Raw genomic sequence first — 18,015 nt, forward strand, 5'->3', positions numbered from 1 at the left:
GCAAACCACTGAAACAAACACTAGTGAATAGCTTTGTTGAGAGGCAGAGGAGAACTCAGGCTACTCAAAGAAGCCATCTTCATTGAACTGTGCTTTAATTCAACACTCTTACTCTTCATTCTGTTTCTTTGTTACTGCTTTGAACATTTACATTGCAGTTTCATGACAGATTCTTCAATTGCTATTGTCACCTCAAGTAAAAGCTGAATATGAATTTTATATGCCATTTGTTCAAGAAAAGAAAGGATCAGACTTGCATATTTTGATTCATAACAGATACGTGAGTTTCTGAAAGACACGAAGCTCTTAATTTTTTGTAATGGGCATTTTCTGAATCCACTTTTAATGCCCCAAGAGCTGGTAAAGTACTCGAACATTAATACTAACTTACTCCCATTTGGGTGCATCTTTCCAAGGATTTGGGAATAAGGTTGTATTTTTTATTTTAGAAGACCTATAAGCAGCTTATGACAGTTTGCCCATCAACAGAAAAGGCAGGCAACTATACCGATACGCAGCTATTAATTTGACATGTTGTGGGTACATGACCCACTTCCAGTTTTCATGATTTATTTCCCGATTGAGAAGTTGCCGTGTGTCAGGATGCCTACTGCACACTCTTAGTCTAACATCTCAATACATCTTGTTTGAAGGAAAACTGAAAGGTACTGCAGTGACAGCTCTGAAAACTGCACTAGGAAAGTTAATTCTAAACCTAAGGGACATGCATGTTTTGCATCTATTTGCAGATGTTTTAATCAAATTGTTAAGAAATAAATGCTATAAATGTCTCAGTGTTATATCCTGGCAATATCTTTAAAACCTCACCCTGTTTCTACCCTCATTTCTTGGTTACTTAGTTAATGTATTACAAACTGTATTGGCACTGCTGGTTCTTTTTTCCTGAAGAAAGAGACAGCCATGTAACAGTACTAGTTAAAAAACATCATCTTTCATTTGTAGATACTATTACTCATCTCTTGACCAGGTCTTCCAAATAACTGAGGACAGTAAAGACAGTATTCCATGGGACAAACAGCCATTTATGGTTTCCTCCTCTAATCTTCGAAGCATATGAGTTTTCACTTACCATAGAACAAAGTAACCATCATCCAATGGACACACAGAACTGGTTTCTAAGGATCAACATGGGAAGATCACTGTAATGTTAGCATCCAACACAGGAATAATAATAAATTTATTACAATAGAAACAAACAGATAATGCATTAGTTCATGTACAAAATACTGATAGCATTCTTCTGCCTCAGTCAGTGCTTACTAAGTACCCACGTTTAAAAACATCCTAAAACTGATGACACCACACAGATCTACGAAGGTCATAGCAATTTCTTGACACTACTGTAAGAGAGCCCAGCTACTCTTTAAGGTTTGCTGCACAATATAGGGAGATGAAGCAGGATATAAAGGGAACATCTGAAATTTGAAATTCTTCCACACCAGGAAATTAGGCACGAGCAACTTATAAACATGAGGAAAATAAAACAATCACACTATGCATGAAATTAGAGTTACTTGTGGCAAATGTTTTCCTTAGAAGTACCCAACTATAAGGCAACTGATGATTGATTTGAGTGCCCATCATTGATCAAGGCACAAAATATTAGTTGTCAGTTCTACTCCTGAGCTATGTTGGTTTTTCCCTTTTTCTTTTAAACAAACTGATGTAGCATAGAAGCATTTTCACTGAACTGCAGATGCCTCAGAGAGACTCTCAGGGAAAGAAGAAATGTAGCTACAAGCCTGCTGGATTGATTTGTGTTACTAGGGCTTTATACTGTTGGGCCTTCCCCCCACACCTTTACGTACACATTTACTGAGGTTATATAGGAAGTCAGTGTGCACATTAATATATCTTCTTTCTCATCACCTCACTCTTCTGGAGTGAGAAACATGTGGTCCATGCTAACTAAAAACCGTTTATACAAAGTAGTGTTTAAAATAAGCTATAAAATACTTTTTTTGCTCTATTTGGTTCCCCACCCCCAAGTATAATCATCCAGATTTATCTCACATATTTGAGGCATGCCTTAAAAAGCTGTAATTTATCCCATCTCTGGGCAAAGCTAATAGACAAAAAGATTCCTGCAACCACTCAGAAGTCTGCAAGCACATTCTAGTTGCAGCTAATTTATTTCTGGGGCAGTATCAGGTCACAAAACACAGTGTGAAAGGAATACTGGCACTGAGCAAACTTTGAAGCAAATTAGGACATTCTCTCCCTACTCTCTCTTATTCCAGACTCCCTGATGGAAGTCCACAAATAATTTCTTCTCTAAGAAGACAATAAAAACTCATCCTAATACAGTCTCAAGAACCATATATACATATCTTCTATATTTGAAAATGCTGGCAAAAGTCCACAGAGGCAGAAGATAAAAAGCATGAAAGCTAAGTCTAACACCAGGTTCTCTACTGAACCTGACACCTAGAAACAAAACAACGTAAGGCTTCTTTCTTCTGAAGTACCCTCCCCAAAATGCCTGTGATTTTCCAGTGGCATGTGGAAGAAGCCAGCTGTTGAGACCTTCTTTCTTGCTTCACAATTTAGAAAGTGAGATGTTATGCAGCAGAGAGGCAGGCCTGACGAATACTTTGTGCCCAGGTGTTTAAGAGTGCTGTAACTGAATGCTTGTCTGGAAGCTGCAATAGTTTTGAAGTCATGTACCGATACACTGACTGCAAAAAGGGATTGGCTGCTGGAAAAAAACACATAACAGATAAAAAGAGTTATAATAAAAATAAATAAAATTTTTAAAATTACAATTAAAAAAAGAGTAGTATTAGGTGTTCATGTTTCCCTGCTATTACCATATACACATGCCCAACAAATATCATGCTAGCATCCTCATACCGTACTGTCTGGGGTTTTTTATCCACAGAGGGCTCTGATCTGGATAGTCTGCTGGAACGCTGAGCTGTAGTGGTGGGACGTTTGGAAGATTCTTGTCATCTAGAATGCAAATACACTTTCCATCAGAACAAAACATTCTCTGCTGGACAGAGGGTTTTTTTTGTGCACAATTCACAGCATGGTTTCTAGCCTCTGAACCCCAAGGAGGAAGCAAGCTGTACATCTCCATTTTTATTGGAAGGCAATCTCATTGCTCGCTTTAAAAGCACTCTTAGGTTTTTGGAAGGAAAGCCTGGCAAACACAGTTCCATCTCTTATACATTTCTGCATCTTGCCAATCTCATCACTTCATCAGCTGAACTTCACTCAGTTAGACACCTCATTTTTGAAAATTAAGTGCCTTATGTACTAATATTCAGGACTAAAACAGTTCAGATTCCTCAAATGAAGGAGAGGAAGAAAGAATCTATTTTCCCCATTGGGATCCAAGAGTAAAACAAGTTAGTAGACTATAACACTTATGATTATTCAACCAAGACGAAAAAAAGATGCAATCCAAATTTCTTTCTTGAACATACACCCTCGTCAGTGATCATTAGTACAAATTGAAACAGTCCCTCCCAAAAATTAACGCAACTTTTCTTCAGCTCTGTCCTAGTGTTGGAAGCAGAACAATTCTCACATATCAGTACAGGTCAAATCAGGAATCAAGATTGTTGCTAGCAACAAGTAATTTTCTAGACACTATAAGAGATCACCAACTGCAATTCCAGCACAAAGAAAGGATCAATCAGCATGAATGAAATCTCCAGGTGTACCCTGAAGCAGGCTGTGTAGAGTGTCATGACTAAGCAGTGCTATGTAAGTACAGACTTTGTCCAAAAATCATAGGTCGGCAAGATTCAAAACTGTTAGCAAAAAACTCTTCAAATTTCTACAATTAAGCTCAGCACTTCTTTCTCAATTTAGCATTTAGTTTCTTCATGCTTACCTAGCTTGCATATGAGATGAACTGTGCCATTATTACTGCAGTGGGAAGGGTCCAGGTTCACCAGGAATTTAGGATTTAATCTTGCAACTTCCCCTTGTAAGACATTTGGTATGGTCTGTCTTTCATCCTCTTCATATTTCCGTTTTCGAGGGGAAGCAACTGGGGCCCTACATAAAATATAGTCCACAAAAGGATCAGGTGAAAATGTTATGTCAACACCACGTTTGTCAAATATTTTACAGGTGTAAAAAGGAAAGCTATAACTCACACTCGTCCATAAACTCATCTGTTCTTTTAATAGTTTCTATAAATAAATATTCTTTCCTCAAATAATGAACATTTAAGACAGACAGTAGGTCAATGATACATACGTGATCGGCGGTCCATGAATTGCAGTCATAGCTGGCATAAATGTACGGTAAAGGGAATGGTTGAAGACTGGTGAACGGATGTTGGCCAAAACAGCATCCAAAAGTGGCTGACACAAGTACTGCTGTTTGGTGGGGGGCACTGGGGGAGGCGGTGGAGTAGGCTAAAACACAAGAGAAGCCCCTTTTCTTTTAATCATCACCAAAAAGGAAATGTCTACTATTGATCATGCAAAGTTTTATAGCCATAAACTTCCAATGCATGAGATGCAAAGGATTCTCAAAATTGCATACAGTAACATTAAAAAAAAAAAAAAAAAAGGTCATCTACAGCTTTCATTTAGGAAGCCTGTCCTGAAATCAGCTGCAAAAGTTCGTAGAAATAATCACTCAAGTCTTTGTACAAAGCACGAGAATTTGAAAGTTCGGTTAAAAGATACATACAGGTGACTTACATGAAGTAAACACTTGCTCTTTTTTTTCCTGTTTTCTTATTTTGTCCAACCTTACTTGAAGTCTTAACAGCACAAGCAACAAGAAATGCGAAAAATTATCTTGCCAAATCATAAGACTTTTTGGAATTAATTGCTCATCGCTTGCTAGAGGAAAGCATTACGTACCACAGCCATATCGTTTTTCAGCTTCTCCAGAGCAATTTCGCATTTCTGCAGTGTCTTCAGAGGGCACCTGCAGAAAAGGAGAAATTTCATCACCACAAAAGGGTTACTTTGGCTGAAGTGTTTCTGCTATCTGAGCCCCACAGACAGCTTCAATGCCAACATGGCTGGATGCTAAACAACAAATTTCTGGAGGAGCTGGGGAACCTGAGGTCCAATCAAAAGGAAAAAAGAGTTACCGTTTTGAAGGGTCAGTCAAGATATCCAAGAGACTCTTCATTTTACTCAGGTCCTTCTTCCTATCTGAAATAACATCAAAGACACAAACACTGACTACAAGAATAGCTTCCATACTTGCAGACAGAAATACTGTATACTGTGAAAAGTGAAAACATGAGCCAACACTAAAGAAAGTAGTGAGGATCAAAGATCTTTCATCTAATCATAAATGTATCCATTGCATAAGCTGTATGTGTCTCAATAACATCAGAATAAAGGAAAACTGATGAGAATTTACGGATGAGGATTTTACCTACTCTTCACAATAAAATCTTTACTGTCATAGACAAGAAAGAGCAACTAATTTTCCCTGTAATTTTTAATCCCTGGTATAGAAATCATCACTGCTTCTTTCATCAGGAGAGAGAGCTGAGAGAGAGAAACGCAGGACTAAATATAGGGAATCTCACCTTCATTTTTATCTATTTTATTGATCATCCTCCGGAGCGGCTCAATGTATTTTGATAGCTGTTTGAGTTTCTCCAGATACTGTTGCTCCTCTGACTGGCTAGAACTGGCTGGACTCATGACAGAATTTGGATTTCCTGGGAAGAAGTAAAGACGGCACGTCACGGGGATGATAAAAGATACTGTAGAACAGCATTCTCACGTTTCAGAATCTAGATCTGAAACGTGACAGTCTCAAAGCGTAGCTCACATCAAATATCCAAATCCACAACTGGATGCCCTCCTCAGTTTAAGTGCTTGTCCAACTCTCTAATCTTTGAGTGTTCTATGCAAAGAACAGCAATTCCCATTTCATAGATTTTTTTCTGAAAAAGTCCAAAGCTTCATATGCCCATTTTCTACTTCATTTTGCCTTCACTCTGGTGCATTAAACCCTGAATCAATTCGCTAAATTTGCTGCAGTTATCCTTAAGTCAGTGCTTTCCAAATTGCAGAGCATACGACAGTGGTATAAGAAGGAGCCAGTATGTTACTTTCATTCATAGTATCAGAAACTGCTTATTACATCTGGGAGAGAGAAGAGCACAAGTGCCTGAGTATGCCTAGGAAGGTGTTTTGAAGCAAAGCAGCCTGCCATCTGTGATTAAGTGGTTACACCCTTTACTATCGCATGCTGTTGCTAAGGATTCCTTCCTGCATGGAACCAAGGAATCATTATGCCACTATGAAATTGCTCAATTAAGCATCTTTTTTTTTTTCCCCAAAAAAGATTGGGGAAGTTAGAAAAATCCATTACGTAGTTCAGTGGTAAGAAAAGAGGTTTCAATTGATTTTGATTTGAGATATCCATGGTGTTATGCGCTGCATGTGACGTTCGCTACTTGCGATGCTGGCTGCTTTCTAGAGCCCTTTAAAGTTTACATCGTGCCAAACAATAACAGGCTTCCTGGGAACTATTACAGTTACTGAAACATACCCCAACTCATGGTCTGCAGTACAGTTCTCAGATCATTTACCTGGAGTGTTTAAAGGACCTGGAGATGGGACACTAAAGTTCTGAGGTGTTCGTGCAGCTGCTGGGCTCTGGGATGGTTGTGGAGATGGACTGGGGAGAAAGCTGCTGGGTGACGGAGCTGGGCCTGAGCTGAAAAATAAGCATACAATCAAACCTGCCAGAATCTGACAAGGAAGCATGATCAGCCTGTGAGCAGATATGCTTTTAGTAAGCATCACTATGGCACTCTTTGCTCTGCCAGTAGACTCAGTGAGTATTTCACACACAGCTTCTTTACTTAAAATGAGAGTTTTCAGAGTGTATTCAGCATAATCTCACCTGTGCTCTCACTGAAGTTCATAATAAAATTAATTCACTTCAATGGAAATAAGAGTAAGGTATATTGAATGCTTCTGAAAACCTCACCCTTATGGCACTGACAAAGGTCCTCAAAAGTTGCAGTCCAGCTCACCTGACGTTTGAATTTGGCTGAGAAGTTGGCTGGCCTGGCTGCGGAGATGGCTGTGGCTGTGGTGGCGGAGGCATTGACTGGGGTGTTTGAGCTTGTTGGACAGGAGACGGAGACGACATCATGGTGATATTGTTTTGGCTGACCTGAAAGGTGGAAAAGGATCAGATCAATAACAACAAAAGGGAGTACAGATAGGAACTTAACTAAATGGCTTTACCTATGGAGAGAAACGTATCCTCAGGCCTATAAGAAACGAAAGTGTTAGTTTCCTGTTCTCCCTCATAATGACAGTCTCACTTATATCATTCTTGAGGCTCTCAGGGCTGTACTTCATATCAACTTTTCTAGAAATAACCATTAAAACCACACATAATCTGAATAACTATATAATTATTGTTTTTCATTTCCCAAACTGTCATGTTGCAATTAAAATGTCACAAGTGTCATCTGAAAAATCTGAACTTCATTAGAACTAGAGTAAAGAAGAGCTGGAAGAATAGACGGTTCTAACTTGAGAATTAACAGCCACAAAAAACCTCTTCTTATTTTGACATTTTAATTACAGTCTTCAAAGGTGTGTCAGACTTGACTGTAGCTTCCCAACTGGTTTTGTTTAGGAGGAAGGAAGGAAAAAAAAATTAAGTAAGATGAACCACCAACACCTTAACTAAATATTCAGCTTTGAAAATCTAGGTGGAGATAAAAACACTCCAAATTGAACAGCTGGGTGGAAAAAAAATGAAGTAGCTTTCTGACCTTTGGAGAATGATGAGGTGTGCCTGAAGGACAAAAAGATGACTAAGAGCATTCCTAGAACAGCATCAAACTCTGGGTAATAACTAATTTTATTCTGTACACTATAAAGTGCCAAAGTCAGATAATGCTGAAATTAGAGCAATTTCTCACATTTGTTCTAATGGACATTTTTCCCTTTGATCACTTAAAACCAAGCAAAAGAACCTGTATCATGGCCAGGAGCATGGTATAGTAACGCAGATATTAAGTGATCGTGTTTAAGGCACACACGGAGTTCTTATGAGCTGAGGCTATAAGTACATACAAAAATACACTGAATTAGCCTGCAGAGGCCACGTGACTCAGTAACATATGCATCCATTCTGTAAGTCATTGATTAGCACCTTTATGAATTAACAAATCAGTCTAAACCATTTTTAAGCAAACAGCCCAGTAAATCCACAAGTCCCACACACTTCATAGGCACTGCGATCCGGTGGTGTCCTTCACTCACGCATTAAATATCCATCTAAATCACTCAACTGTTTCCAGAGGACATGATATTCAGCACATTAAAAAAGTAAGTATTGCATGGTCTACTTTTGCATGTATGCACTGAAATGACGGGAAATGCTTTGCTTGGAATATCACATTATAGCTACCATTAAAAAAATATAAAATAAAATGGGCCAAAACAATCACCAACTAGGTGCAAATGTAAAGCTACTAAATTTCAAGATACTAGTTTATCATCCATTAAAGCCTACTTTAAACTCAAATGCAGCCTGACATACTATGATGATTTATTTTTTTTAAATCTTCAGTAACTCCATTACCTTCACAACCTCTCCAACAAAGACCTCTAGAACAAGTGAGGCTGAAATGATGTTTTAAATTAGCTATTGTATCTTCCTTTCCTCCACAATCAACACATTCTGAAGACTGTGCTTACTGTTTTGCATAGGAAGTGGGTTCTTTAACAGCGTGCGTGTCCTCAACAGTTAAAAAAGCATTTCTGAGATTGAAAAACATATCTGCCTCCCACAGAAACCAAGCGTCTCACCACTGTTTGGAATGAAGCCAGAATAAGCACTGCAAAAAACACTCTGTGATTTTTTTTTTACGATTCTATTTAACATTCTATTAAACAGCAAGTGATTTAGAACTTACCCATATGGATGCTGCACCCATTTTTCATCAAGTCAAACTAAGACCACTTCTGAGTGGTTCATCAATTCCTGAAAATCAGGCCCCTTTTTAGTCTCTCAAGTTGGTTACATAAAATTACTTCTGAAAACATAAATCCTTGTGTTTTGGGAAGGAAGGAGAAAGATTTCATTAGGTTTTTTCACCAGATTTAAGCTTCTGTATCTACTTCCACACCAAAGTCCCTTCACATTAATTTACAAATGTCACAGAAAAGCAAAGAACATGCAGCATATACTGTGCACGTATGAAGCACAGAATGAATTAGTTCTGGTATCTGTTTTTGCATTATCCTTCTCATTTAAGTACATGCACAGGCAACCAGCTTTCCTTCCTGCAACAGGTTTGCTCTCTGCCAGCTTCATTTAGAAATACTGAAGACTAACGTCTAATATTAAACAAAATTGTGACATTTTCAAAAACATGCACTCAGAAGTACGCAATATAGCGGTCTTCCAGTACCTCAAGGGGGCCTACAAGAAAGATGGGGAGAGGCTGTTCAGGAGGGCCAGTTGTGATAGGACAAGGGGTAATGGTTTTAAAATAGAGGGAGGTAGATTCAGGTTGGATATTAGGAAAAAATTTTTTACCATGAGAGTTGTAGAACACTGGAACAGGTTGCCCAGAGAGGTGGTGGATGCTCCATCCCTGGAGACGTTCAAGGCCCGGTTGGATGAGGCCCTGAGCAACCTGATCTAGTTGGAGATATCCCTGTTCCTTGCAGGGGGGTTGGACTAGATGGCCTTTGAAGGTCCCTTCCAGCCCTAACGATTCTATGATTCTATGAATTCCGAACTTATTGCCTTGCTTTTCTTTGAAAGCAGTTAATTTGCTACATAAATTTCACGTCTTTCTATAGAACAACCTGAAGATGCTTTCGGCTTCAGACTTCTACATTGTTTGCAGGATATGGATTAAGATTCTAACAATTTAATGAAATTCCAATTTCTGGGGAAACATTCTTTCCAACTGACTCTCACTAAAAAGAATGCCTAAAAAAAAAACCAAACAAACAAACAAAAAAACCCCAAAAATACCCAGTAAACCCGTAAGACGAAAAAGCCCTGCCTCTGGAGCTTTAAATCCATTAAATTCATTTAGCTCCTCATTTAACTCCAGATTTAAGCCATGGTTACTGCCCATTTGTATACCCTTCATCTTCAACATCTATAGGGAAATGCAACTACATATTTTTTCACTGCAGGATAAGATTTACAAGCATGTTCATGGACAGTTATTACAGCCCACTGAACATGAATTTACTCTGCAACTCTACAGTGACCTGATCATGACACCAACCCCTGATTTGCTGAAGTCTTGCCCAAAAGATATTTAGGCAAGACAAAAGTTTGCACTTAACATCCACTAAATCAATGCTATTCTTTGTGTTTAGAGCACACCTTGCCAGAAGATAAACTCAGCTATGAGGGCATACCCCCAGTTTGCTGAGTCTCAGGCAAGGAACAGCACTCAGCAGATAAGGCTAGTGAGAGATTTTCAGAAGCTCCCGGTAGCAAGAGTGTACAATATGCAGATACTAACAGCAAGGAAAAGACGACTGCGACAAGGAAATTATGGGTAATAAGGAAAAACATTATTTTTCTCATGGAAATGAGATGGAAAATAATGAGAAAAAGTAGAAACACTTTCAGTCTGAAGGAAAATACTCTAGAAAGCATTTACACTACTGTAGTTACAGTTTCAATGTTAAGCCACTAAGCACAGCCTTGCCTACTATGTTGCAAAATTGGGTTTAAAGTTCACCATTATGGGGCTTTGCCTAACAAAACAGAAACTCCGCAGAGCTTCAAGTAAGTTCAGATACAGGTTTCCGTCTTCCCAGTCACGTCAGTATGCCTTGCTTTATTTTAATATTAACTCAGTTTTACTTTTTTTCCTGTATTTTCAGTTTGCTGAAGATTCCTGTGCCAACAATAAACTGGAAGTTCACACTATTGCAGGCTGCAATAAATTTGTAGACGGAACTTGAAGGTTTTGACACTAGAAATACAGGAGAACGATTGGTATTAGCGTATTAGTTATCTAATTGCTAAAGCAAAAGGTAAGTATTAGATTAGTTTAACCTTTCAAAATTTCAATATCAGCAGGTTTCTTGAGCCAATCCAAATATGGTATACGAAAGTTCTCTTAGCTGTTCAAGAAGTGCCACTAATATTGATTGTAGTTCATGTTTGGTGACTATTCAGGCACAAACAAATTCAGCTAAGAAAAAAAAGTCAGTTCTAATTCTCCAGCAACTCAACAGACCAGAAGATTGTGGAATACAATGTCATATCAGTAAATATATTCTTTTGATTTAAAAGACCGTAACAGCAAAAAAACCCTGACCAAACAAATAACCCACTGCAGAACCAACTGAACCTTGTGATAAAAAAAGGTAGACTGACACTTGCGTCATATGGGATAAGAAGAAACAGCCACACACCATTGATATCACATCTGGTCCTTTTGTTAAAAGGGATTCTTCAGTGCAATAACAAGATTCTTTTCCAAAGAGAGAAGACCCTCTGAACCACCTATCATCAAGATTTAAAGACTTTTGATACTGTAGTCAAAGAGATCACAGATTCTTAAACATGTAATTAACAACTGGATATACGCTACAGCCCTTTCCTCTTACTGTGAACAGCTGAAGGGCTCTGATGACAAGGAAGTTACAACATATCCAACATACAATATTATTTAAGCATTTTATGAAATTAAGAGGCATAAATTACAACATTTCTAATTTCTCTAGAACCTGAACAAGTATTTTGGCAGACAGCACTAGAGACTCATCCTGACCCAGAGCTGTCAAGTACATAGCATGTCAGACTGGCTTTAAAAACATGCTTCCCACCACCATTAAACCATGACTGACTCACTCATCCTACCATCTGCTTCGGAGCCATTTTCACTCCCATCATTGCTCATAAAGAAACTTCCTTTCTTCTTCTGCCTTCTCTAGTTGTTCAGTCTTCTACATAATTTTCACAATCCTTGGCACGCTACTCCTACTGAGAGCACTCCTTGATGACCAATTCATTTGGTGTCAGGAATCAAAGCTCCTCAATAACCACAGACACGATAGCACTAAAAGATCAGCCAACAGCACTGAATGCTTAAACTAGAAATCTTTGTTATGACTTTTTAACTCAGAGGGTGGTGAGGCACTGGAACAGGTTGCCCAGAGAAGTTGTAGATGCCCCATCCCTGGAAGTGTTCAAGGCCAGGCTGGATGAGGCTTTGGGCAACCTGGTGTAGTGGAGGGTTTCCCTGCCCATGGCAAGGGGGTTGGAACTAGATGATCTTTGAGGTCCCTTCCAACTCTAACCATTCTATGATTCTATGACTCAAATATTAAATACAAGCCAATCCAATCCTTAAATATCTATCAGAAGGCCTCATTGTCAAACCAAATACCGTGATTACTTCATATGGGAGATGACCGTCCCAGTCTATACAGACTGCTACCACAAATACAGCTCAAAGTAAATTCTCCTTTGACTCAACAGGTATGTCTGGGTTTTATTTCAGTTAACATATAAGCAATGACCTGGATTGAAATGACCATTCATCTTAAAACAAGAATAACAACAGATGCATTTGCCTACGCCTGCAGAATCTTTCTGGTCACTGTATCTGCCTTAGCAAATTCCTGAGAAAAGATTGTGTCTAAACTTCATGCAGCAGCACTAGGAAGCAGAGTTTCAGACATTGTATAGCCCCACGAAAAGCTTGCAAAGGAAACAAAAACTCAGAGTGAATAAACTTTCATTAACCCTATGACCAAAATGCAGTGGCATTAAGAACTAAAACTGTGCCTGGTATTAAATTTGAAAATTAGTATCCAGAAGAACAAGACATGAGGTTCATGAATAACAGAAAAATGCAGTTGAACGCTATTCCACCATCATAATATGACACGTATTTAAACCAACACCAACCAAGTGGGGCTCAGCAAACTTCTGCAGAGCAGAGCCTCGTTTTGTGACTTACTGGTAAGAACTCAGTTCTATTTCATTCTAGTTCTCCCCATTCCTGCTCCCCCAAAATGACACATTTTGCTTGCAAAACCTGACTGTGAGGTCCTTAGCAAATCCAGACCTGCACCAGGAAGATGCACTATTCTGACCTCATGCATCTTCCAGGAAGAGCTGAATAGGTGTTTTCAGGCTGCCTACACAGGTTCTTCTTTGATGCAGGTACAAGTGGAATCCTTCTGGCAGCTCCTTCTAGACAGCCATGAAAGAAGAGAACAGCTCCATTTTTCTTGGTCTCTGATACCACGCCAAGAAACTATTCAAACTGAAATGAGCCACGTTTACTATTAATGAAAGCAGCACCTGTACAGAGTATGAAGACATGATAAGGTCCCAGACACAACTCAGCCAGTACACTGCAGTACTGGCTTGCAACACCCTCATAAATGCACACTGGTGGAGTATGCACAAAGACTAACAGAAACCACAAAGTTCTAATTCGAGACTTGAATCAATTATAAACATAGAAGCGTTTTACATATTAAAATAAAGATCTGTGCTGCTTTAAAAATGCTTTATTTGATATCCCAAGGTCTCAGAAAACCTATGACTTAAAACAAAAAAGGATCCATAAAAAAACCTAAAGAGTCCCACACCCTGAGTAACACCAGCAAGTTAGTTGTTTGGTGGAAAAGTGAACTTCCCCGTGCTTGAACGCAAGCGCTACACAATCGCGTATTGAATGCTTTGCACAATTCCTGACACAATGTGCTTTTACTCAGTAAATACCTGTGGCATTTGCTGTCCGCCCAAAGGAATGGAGCTTGGCGGTGTAGCAGACACAGCGGTGGTAGGCGGGAACCGTGGTCTTATTTGCATCCCACCTCGGGCCATAGGTGCGGTGATCATCTTTGAGGACAGAGGGACAACAGACAAAAGTAATCGCAAAACAAGAAATGCAGTGCACTGGCAGGATGAGAAGCACATGCAACCTCCAGGAATTAGGGGGAGGGGGGGCATGAAGGGAAGGTTAGTGAGCTTTTCTCTAAAGGTTAACCTAACATGCTAGCTTATAAATCAAACTCCTTTTTTTTATACTTTCTGTTCATTTCTAGAAAGCATCTAATGAACTCTAGGTATCTTGAGAGAGCTGATATGTAGATTCAGATTCATGGGTCAAGGGTTGACTATGCTATCATTTGAATTAAGGGCCTTCCCTAAATTTTGCCCGACATCTTGAATTTCTAGATTTCTTGAAAATAAGTACTCTAAGAAATGTTGTCAAGAATGCTCCATCTGAGAAGCTATATAATGGCATAGCTTTCTGATGTGCTTTCCCCACTGTGGACTCAAAGGATTTAGCAGTATTTGCATATGCCACCCTTCATTACAAAAGAATTTGGCAGAGAGCTCAACAGCAACTGTCAGCAGGAATGCTCCACAGTGAGCAAAATTTCAGACCAACCTGACCTGTGACAGTATAACAACGTCAAAGACAACAAAAAGGACTTCTGTGTTTGAAAAAGCTATTTACTTTTCTTTATAATCCACTAAATAAGACAAATATAACCTTGGAATGTCTATCATTTAGACAAATGCCCATTCTTCTATTACTAAGCTATGCTAAAATATTCTGTTAGGGGTTCATAGTCTGCCTCAAGCTTATTCATACACCATTTGATTCTCTAGATGTACAGAATGAGCACACTCTAAAGGACAATCATTTAGAACAAATGATGAAGATTAGCATTAGAATTTGTATTTTAAAATAGCCTTAGGACTGTGCTACTCTCAGTGTCTAGAATGCTTTTCAAAACCTTCAGCCTGCATGAGCCACACTGATTTAATCAGATGTATCTATATAGATCTCTGTTATTTAAAATTTGGTATTATATCATACATGCTGAGAATTTACAGCAAATACAGCATATTTTTGAAGTAGCATTCAGGTAACTTTGGCAGATTCACTTATTGGTAAGCTTCTCTTCAGTATTTCAAATATCAACAATGAAGTTCTCTGGGTTACTTTTTTTCCTTTCAGCGTACATATTACCAAGGAATCTATACAGATCCTAACTAATCTATGAGTTAAGGAAGCCTTCTTTCAGTAAATGATTTGGGCCATTCTTGCTTAGTGTTCTATGTAAATGGACTGAAGCAGCCAGCAACACATCTCTAGAGAGTCAGAGAATGCATGTGCTTACAATTGTTAAAAATAAATAAAATTAAATACAACACAGCAAGACTGAAAAAGGAAAGCAATAACTCATAAAGAAAATAGTGTCAAATTCAGCACAGCTGTTAGTTCACAACATCAGAGCAATGCAGTCCCTTCCCATCCAGGCAAAGAGGGATGGTCAGAGACAGGATTTCAAAAAAGGAAACAAATAAGCACGCATCAGACATCACACACACATGCACATGTACACACACAGCATGCAACAGCCACCACAAGCAAACACAACAACCCAGCACTGGCACAAAGCACAGCTGGATGCAACAAAGTGCAGTGAAGAGCTACAGTATCAACATGAGAGCTGGTGAAGCAACACAACCCTAACAAAAAATGAAAGAAAAAAAAAAAGAAAAAAAAAAGGAAATTGCTGCGGGGGGAATTAAAAAAAAAAACAAAACCAAAAACCAAAAACAAACCCATATCCTTCTAGGCACAATCACCCCATCTTAGACCCTCGTGAATGCACATGGATCTCTGGAGCGTGTGAAATCCCAGGGATGTCATGGTGACCCACATGTCCCATCTTGGTCCTGTTTCTCATGCCACACCACCAAAGTGTGAAGATTTAGATTACTGCCTTTGAGGTCAAGGAAATTAGAAGCATATTCACAGTTCAAGTGTCTGGCAAACCACTGAACACCAGCATGACAAACTCTGATTCAAGGCTTTCAGCTGTTTGTTGTATTGTGATTGGTCAAATATTTATGCACATGCACACAATTTTGGTTTTTTGAAATATGTGCTTTGGAAAGGAAGTGTGTATAAATATATATAATTACACCAATTTCTCTTTCTTAACCAAAGTAATGTATTTTTCCCATTCTCCAGCTGATTTACATTTATGAAACCTGTGACTCTGACAAAGGAATCAGGTAAGGGGGTTCCAAAGATTTCATCTGTTTTATGCAAAGCAGTATATCCATGAAGGAGCTGTTCTTGTCAGTCTACAAACAGAAGACAACCAGAAATGTTCAAGTGCTTTTGAAAAAGATTTGAACTGAAGACAAATCCTCCTCCACAAGTGAAATTGATATAAATCAATTTACAGAATTGAGAATTTTACCACATCAAAAGAACAGAGAGCAAGCAGAGGAAGAGAATCTCCCTCCAGTGTAAGATACAAAACCCATTATTTGATAAAAATGAAGTGGAACATAACAATTAGAATCCTAAACCTGTAATTTTCTTTCATCTAACATCCAAAGATTCAGAATTCCATAAATACGCAGCTTCTGGCAAGCGTAAGTATTGTGCCACTGTCGCTCCACTAAAGGCAGCTCAGATTTTCAAAGAGCAACAGCCAATCTGCATTCTGAGCACCTGGCACCACAACAGTGATTTAAGCTTTACTAACTCCAGTTGGTTACAGATTTTCTCTCGGTGCTGCAAGCACTTGTGTAATACTCTGGTCACTAGGACACTACTTTTGTCTATTTATCGGCTTCGCCTGTGAGTTACATGCTCACAAGGACTAGACACCCAAGCAGGGTAACGTTGACCTGCATGGTGTCTTTAGGACTCCAGAGACAAAGTTCAAATCTCACATGGATCCGTGTTTAAACCTGGGATTGCTTTTGCTTTTATGTAGTAAGGATGAATAGAAACTTTACGGAAAAGGAAAAACGCATCTATATCAACTAAAATTCTGAGTCTGAAGGCCCCTAGAGACTCAGTTCAAATCTAACAAGCAAAGATTAGGATAGAGTTTGTTTATAACAAAAGCTTCCCTGAACCGAAGGAAGAGATCAAGGCAGATTTATTAAAAGTGCTGGTGCTAGTGAAAAATGTACTCAATACAAAGCAAAGCTACTCTCAAAAGAAACTTCTTATAAAGAAAATCCACATACACTGTCAACATTGAAGCTGCATTTTAATATTGTACACAGCCACAATCTTAAAACTAAGTATTATATACAGAAAATATTTAGACAAGTACAAGAAACTTGTTTAATTATTGGACTTCACAGCATTAAGTGAATTTCAGTAGACTTATATTTCAATGACATGAACATAAGCGGAGTAAAGCCTGTATGTGGAATTTTCTAAACCCCATTTGTGATAGATAACAATCCCTGAGTTTACTACATACGTCTGAAAAAAGTTGCAATGCAAAACCTGCTGTCAACCATCTTATCACCCAAAACTTTTCAAATGCACTGTGCTGTTAAGCCACTGGCATACGAATTCACTAAATGGGACAAGAATTAAGTTGACTCTACAAAAGCACAATCCATCTGTTTAGGAGTTAAAAGAGCACCATTAAGTTAGTAAAAGGAAAATAAGTCAAGAGTCTCCTTCCAGTCAGTCTAAGTCCCTGCAGCTCCCACCTGGAAATTATTTAAGAAACAAACAGAAGTTTTAATTCACATTTCAACTGTAGAAAGAGAATTCTGCATTGCTGCCAGCACTGTACCAACTGTACTTACCATTGCTCAGTGTTTACATCCTGTGTTACACTGACACAAGCAAAAGGACCAATACAGAAACAGAACCTAGCCACCAACAAGGATGTGGGCCACACAAGAGTTACGATGGTGCGAGACACTATTCCTGACACAAGTCTGGGAGATCTATGTTGAAGAACCAATTGCTATCACAGCCCATGTAAAAAGCTTCCAAATGTCTTAGTGAGTCTGTATTACTTGTGTACAGAAGGGAAAATGGTGCATGCAGACATGGAATGTCTGGGGTATAGGAAAAGAACTCTGTCATTAATCCTAGTCAGCCTCATTTCATCTGTCTGCCTCAGTCTCTTCATCTACAGAGTGGTGATAATAGTACTTACCCATGTCTGTAAAATGCCTCAATATGAAACACTACAGAGGCAAGCCACAAAAGATTATTTCATATTC

At 38.8% G+C, this 18,015-nt stretch overlaps 1 protein-coding gene across 7 annotated transcripts in view; it reads right to left on the reverse strand.

The window, feature by feature from the left end:
* Positions 1-736: 736 nt before the first annotated feature.
* The window catches only part of MED15 (mediator complex subunit 15), a 30,735-nt gene continuing 13,456 nt past the window's right edge, over positions 737-18,015 (reverse strand). For 3 of the 7 annotated variants that reach the window (XM_086623207.1, XM_086623206.1, XM_086623204.1), the window contains exons 9-18: positions 13,717-13,836; positions 7,004-7,146; positions 6,554-6,681; positions 5,540-5,674; positions 5,090-5,153; positions 4,854-4,920; positions 4,237-4,397; positions 3,866-4,032; positions 2,875-2,973; positions 737-2,719 (exon numbers count right to left, since the gene is read on the reverse strand). In XM_086623207.1, the coding sequence (XP_086479333.1) occupies positions 2,583-2,719; positions 2,875-2,973; positions 3,866-4,032; positions 4,237-4,397; positions 4,854-4,920; positions 5,090-5,153; positions 5,540-5,674; positions 6,554-6,681; positions 7,004-7,146; positions 13,717-13,836 (1,221 nt within the window). In that variant the 3' untranslated portion in view covers positions 737-2,582. The remainder of the gene's footprint in view (positions 2,720-2,874; positions 2,974-3,865; positions 4,033-4,236; positions 4,398-4,853; positions 4,921-5,089; positions 5,154-5,539; positions 5,675-6,553; positions 6,682-7,003; positions 7,147-13,716; positions 13,837-18,015) is intronic. The other 4 variants (XM_086623210.1, XM_086623209.1, XM_086623208.1 and 1 more) reach the window with 2 other exon arrangements.

The sequence above is a fragment of the Tauraco erythrolophus genome, chromosome 19 (genome assembly GCF_009769465.1).
Source record: "Tauraco erythrolophus isolate bTauEry1 chromosome 19, bTauEry1.pri, whole genome shotgun sequence".
Lineage (NCBI taxonomy): Eukaryota > Metazoa > Chordata > Aves > Musophagiformes > Musophagidae > Tauraco > Tauraco erythrolophus.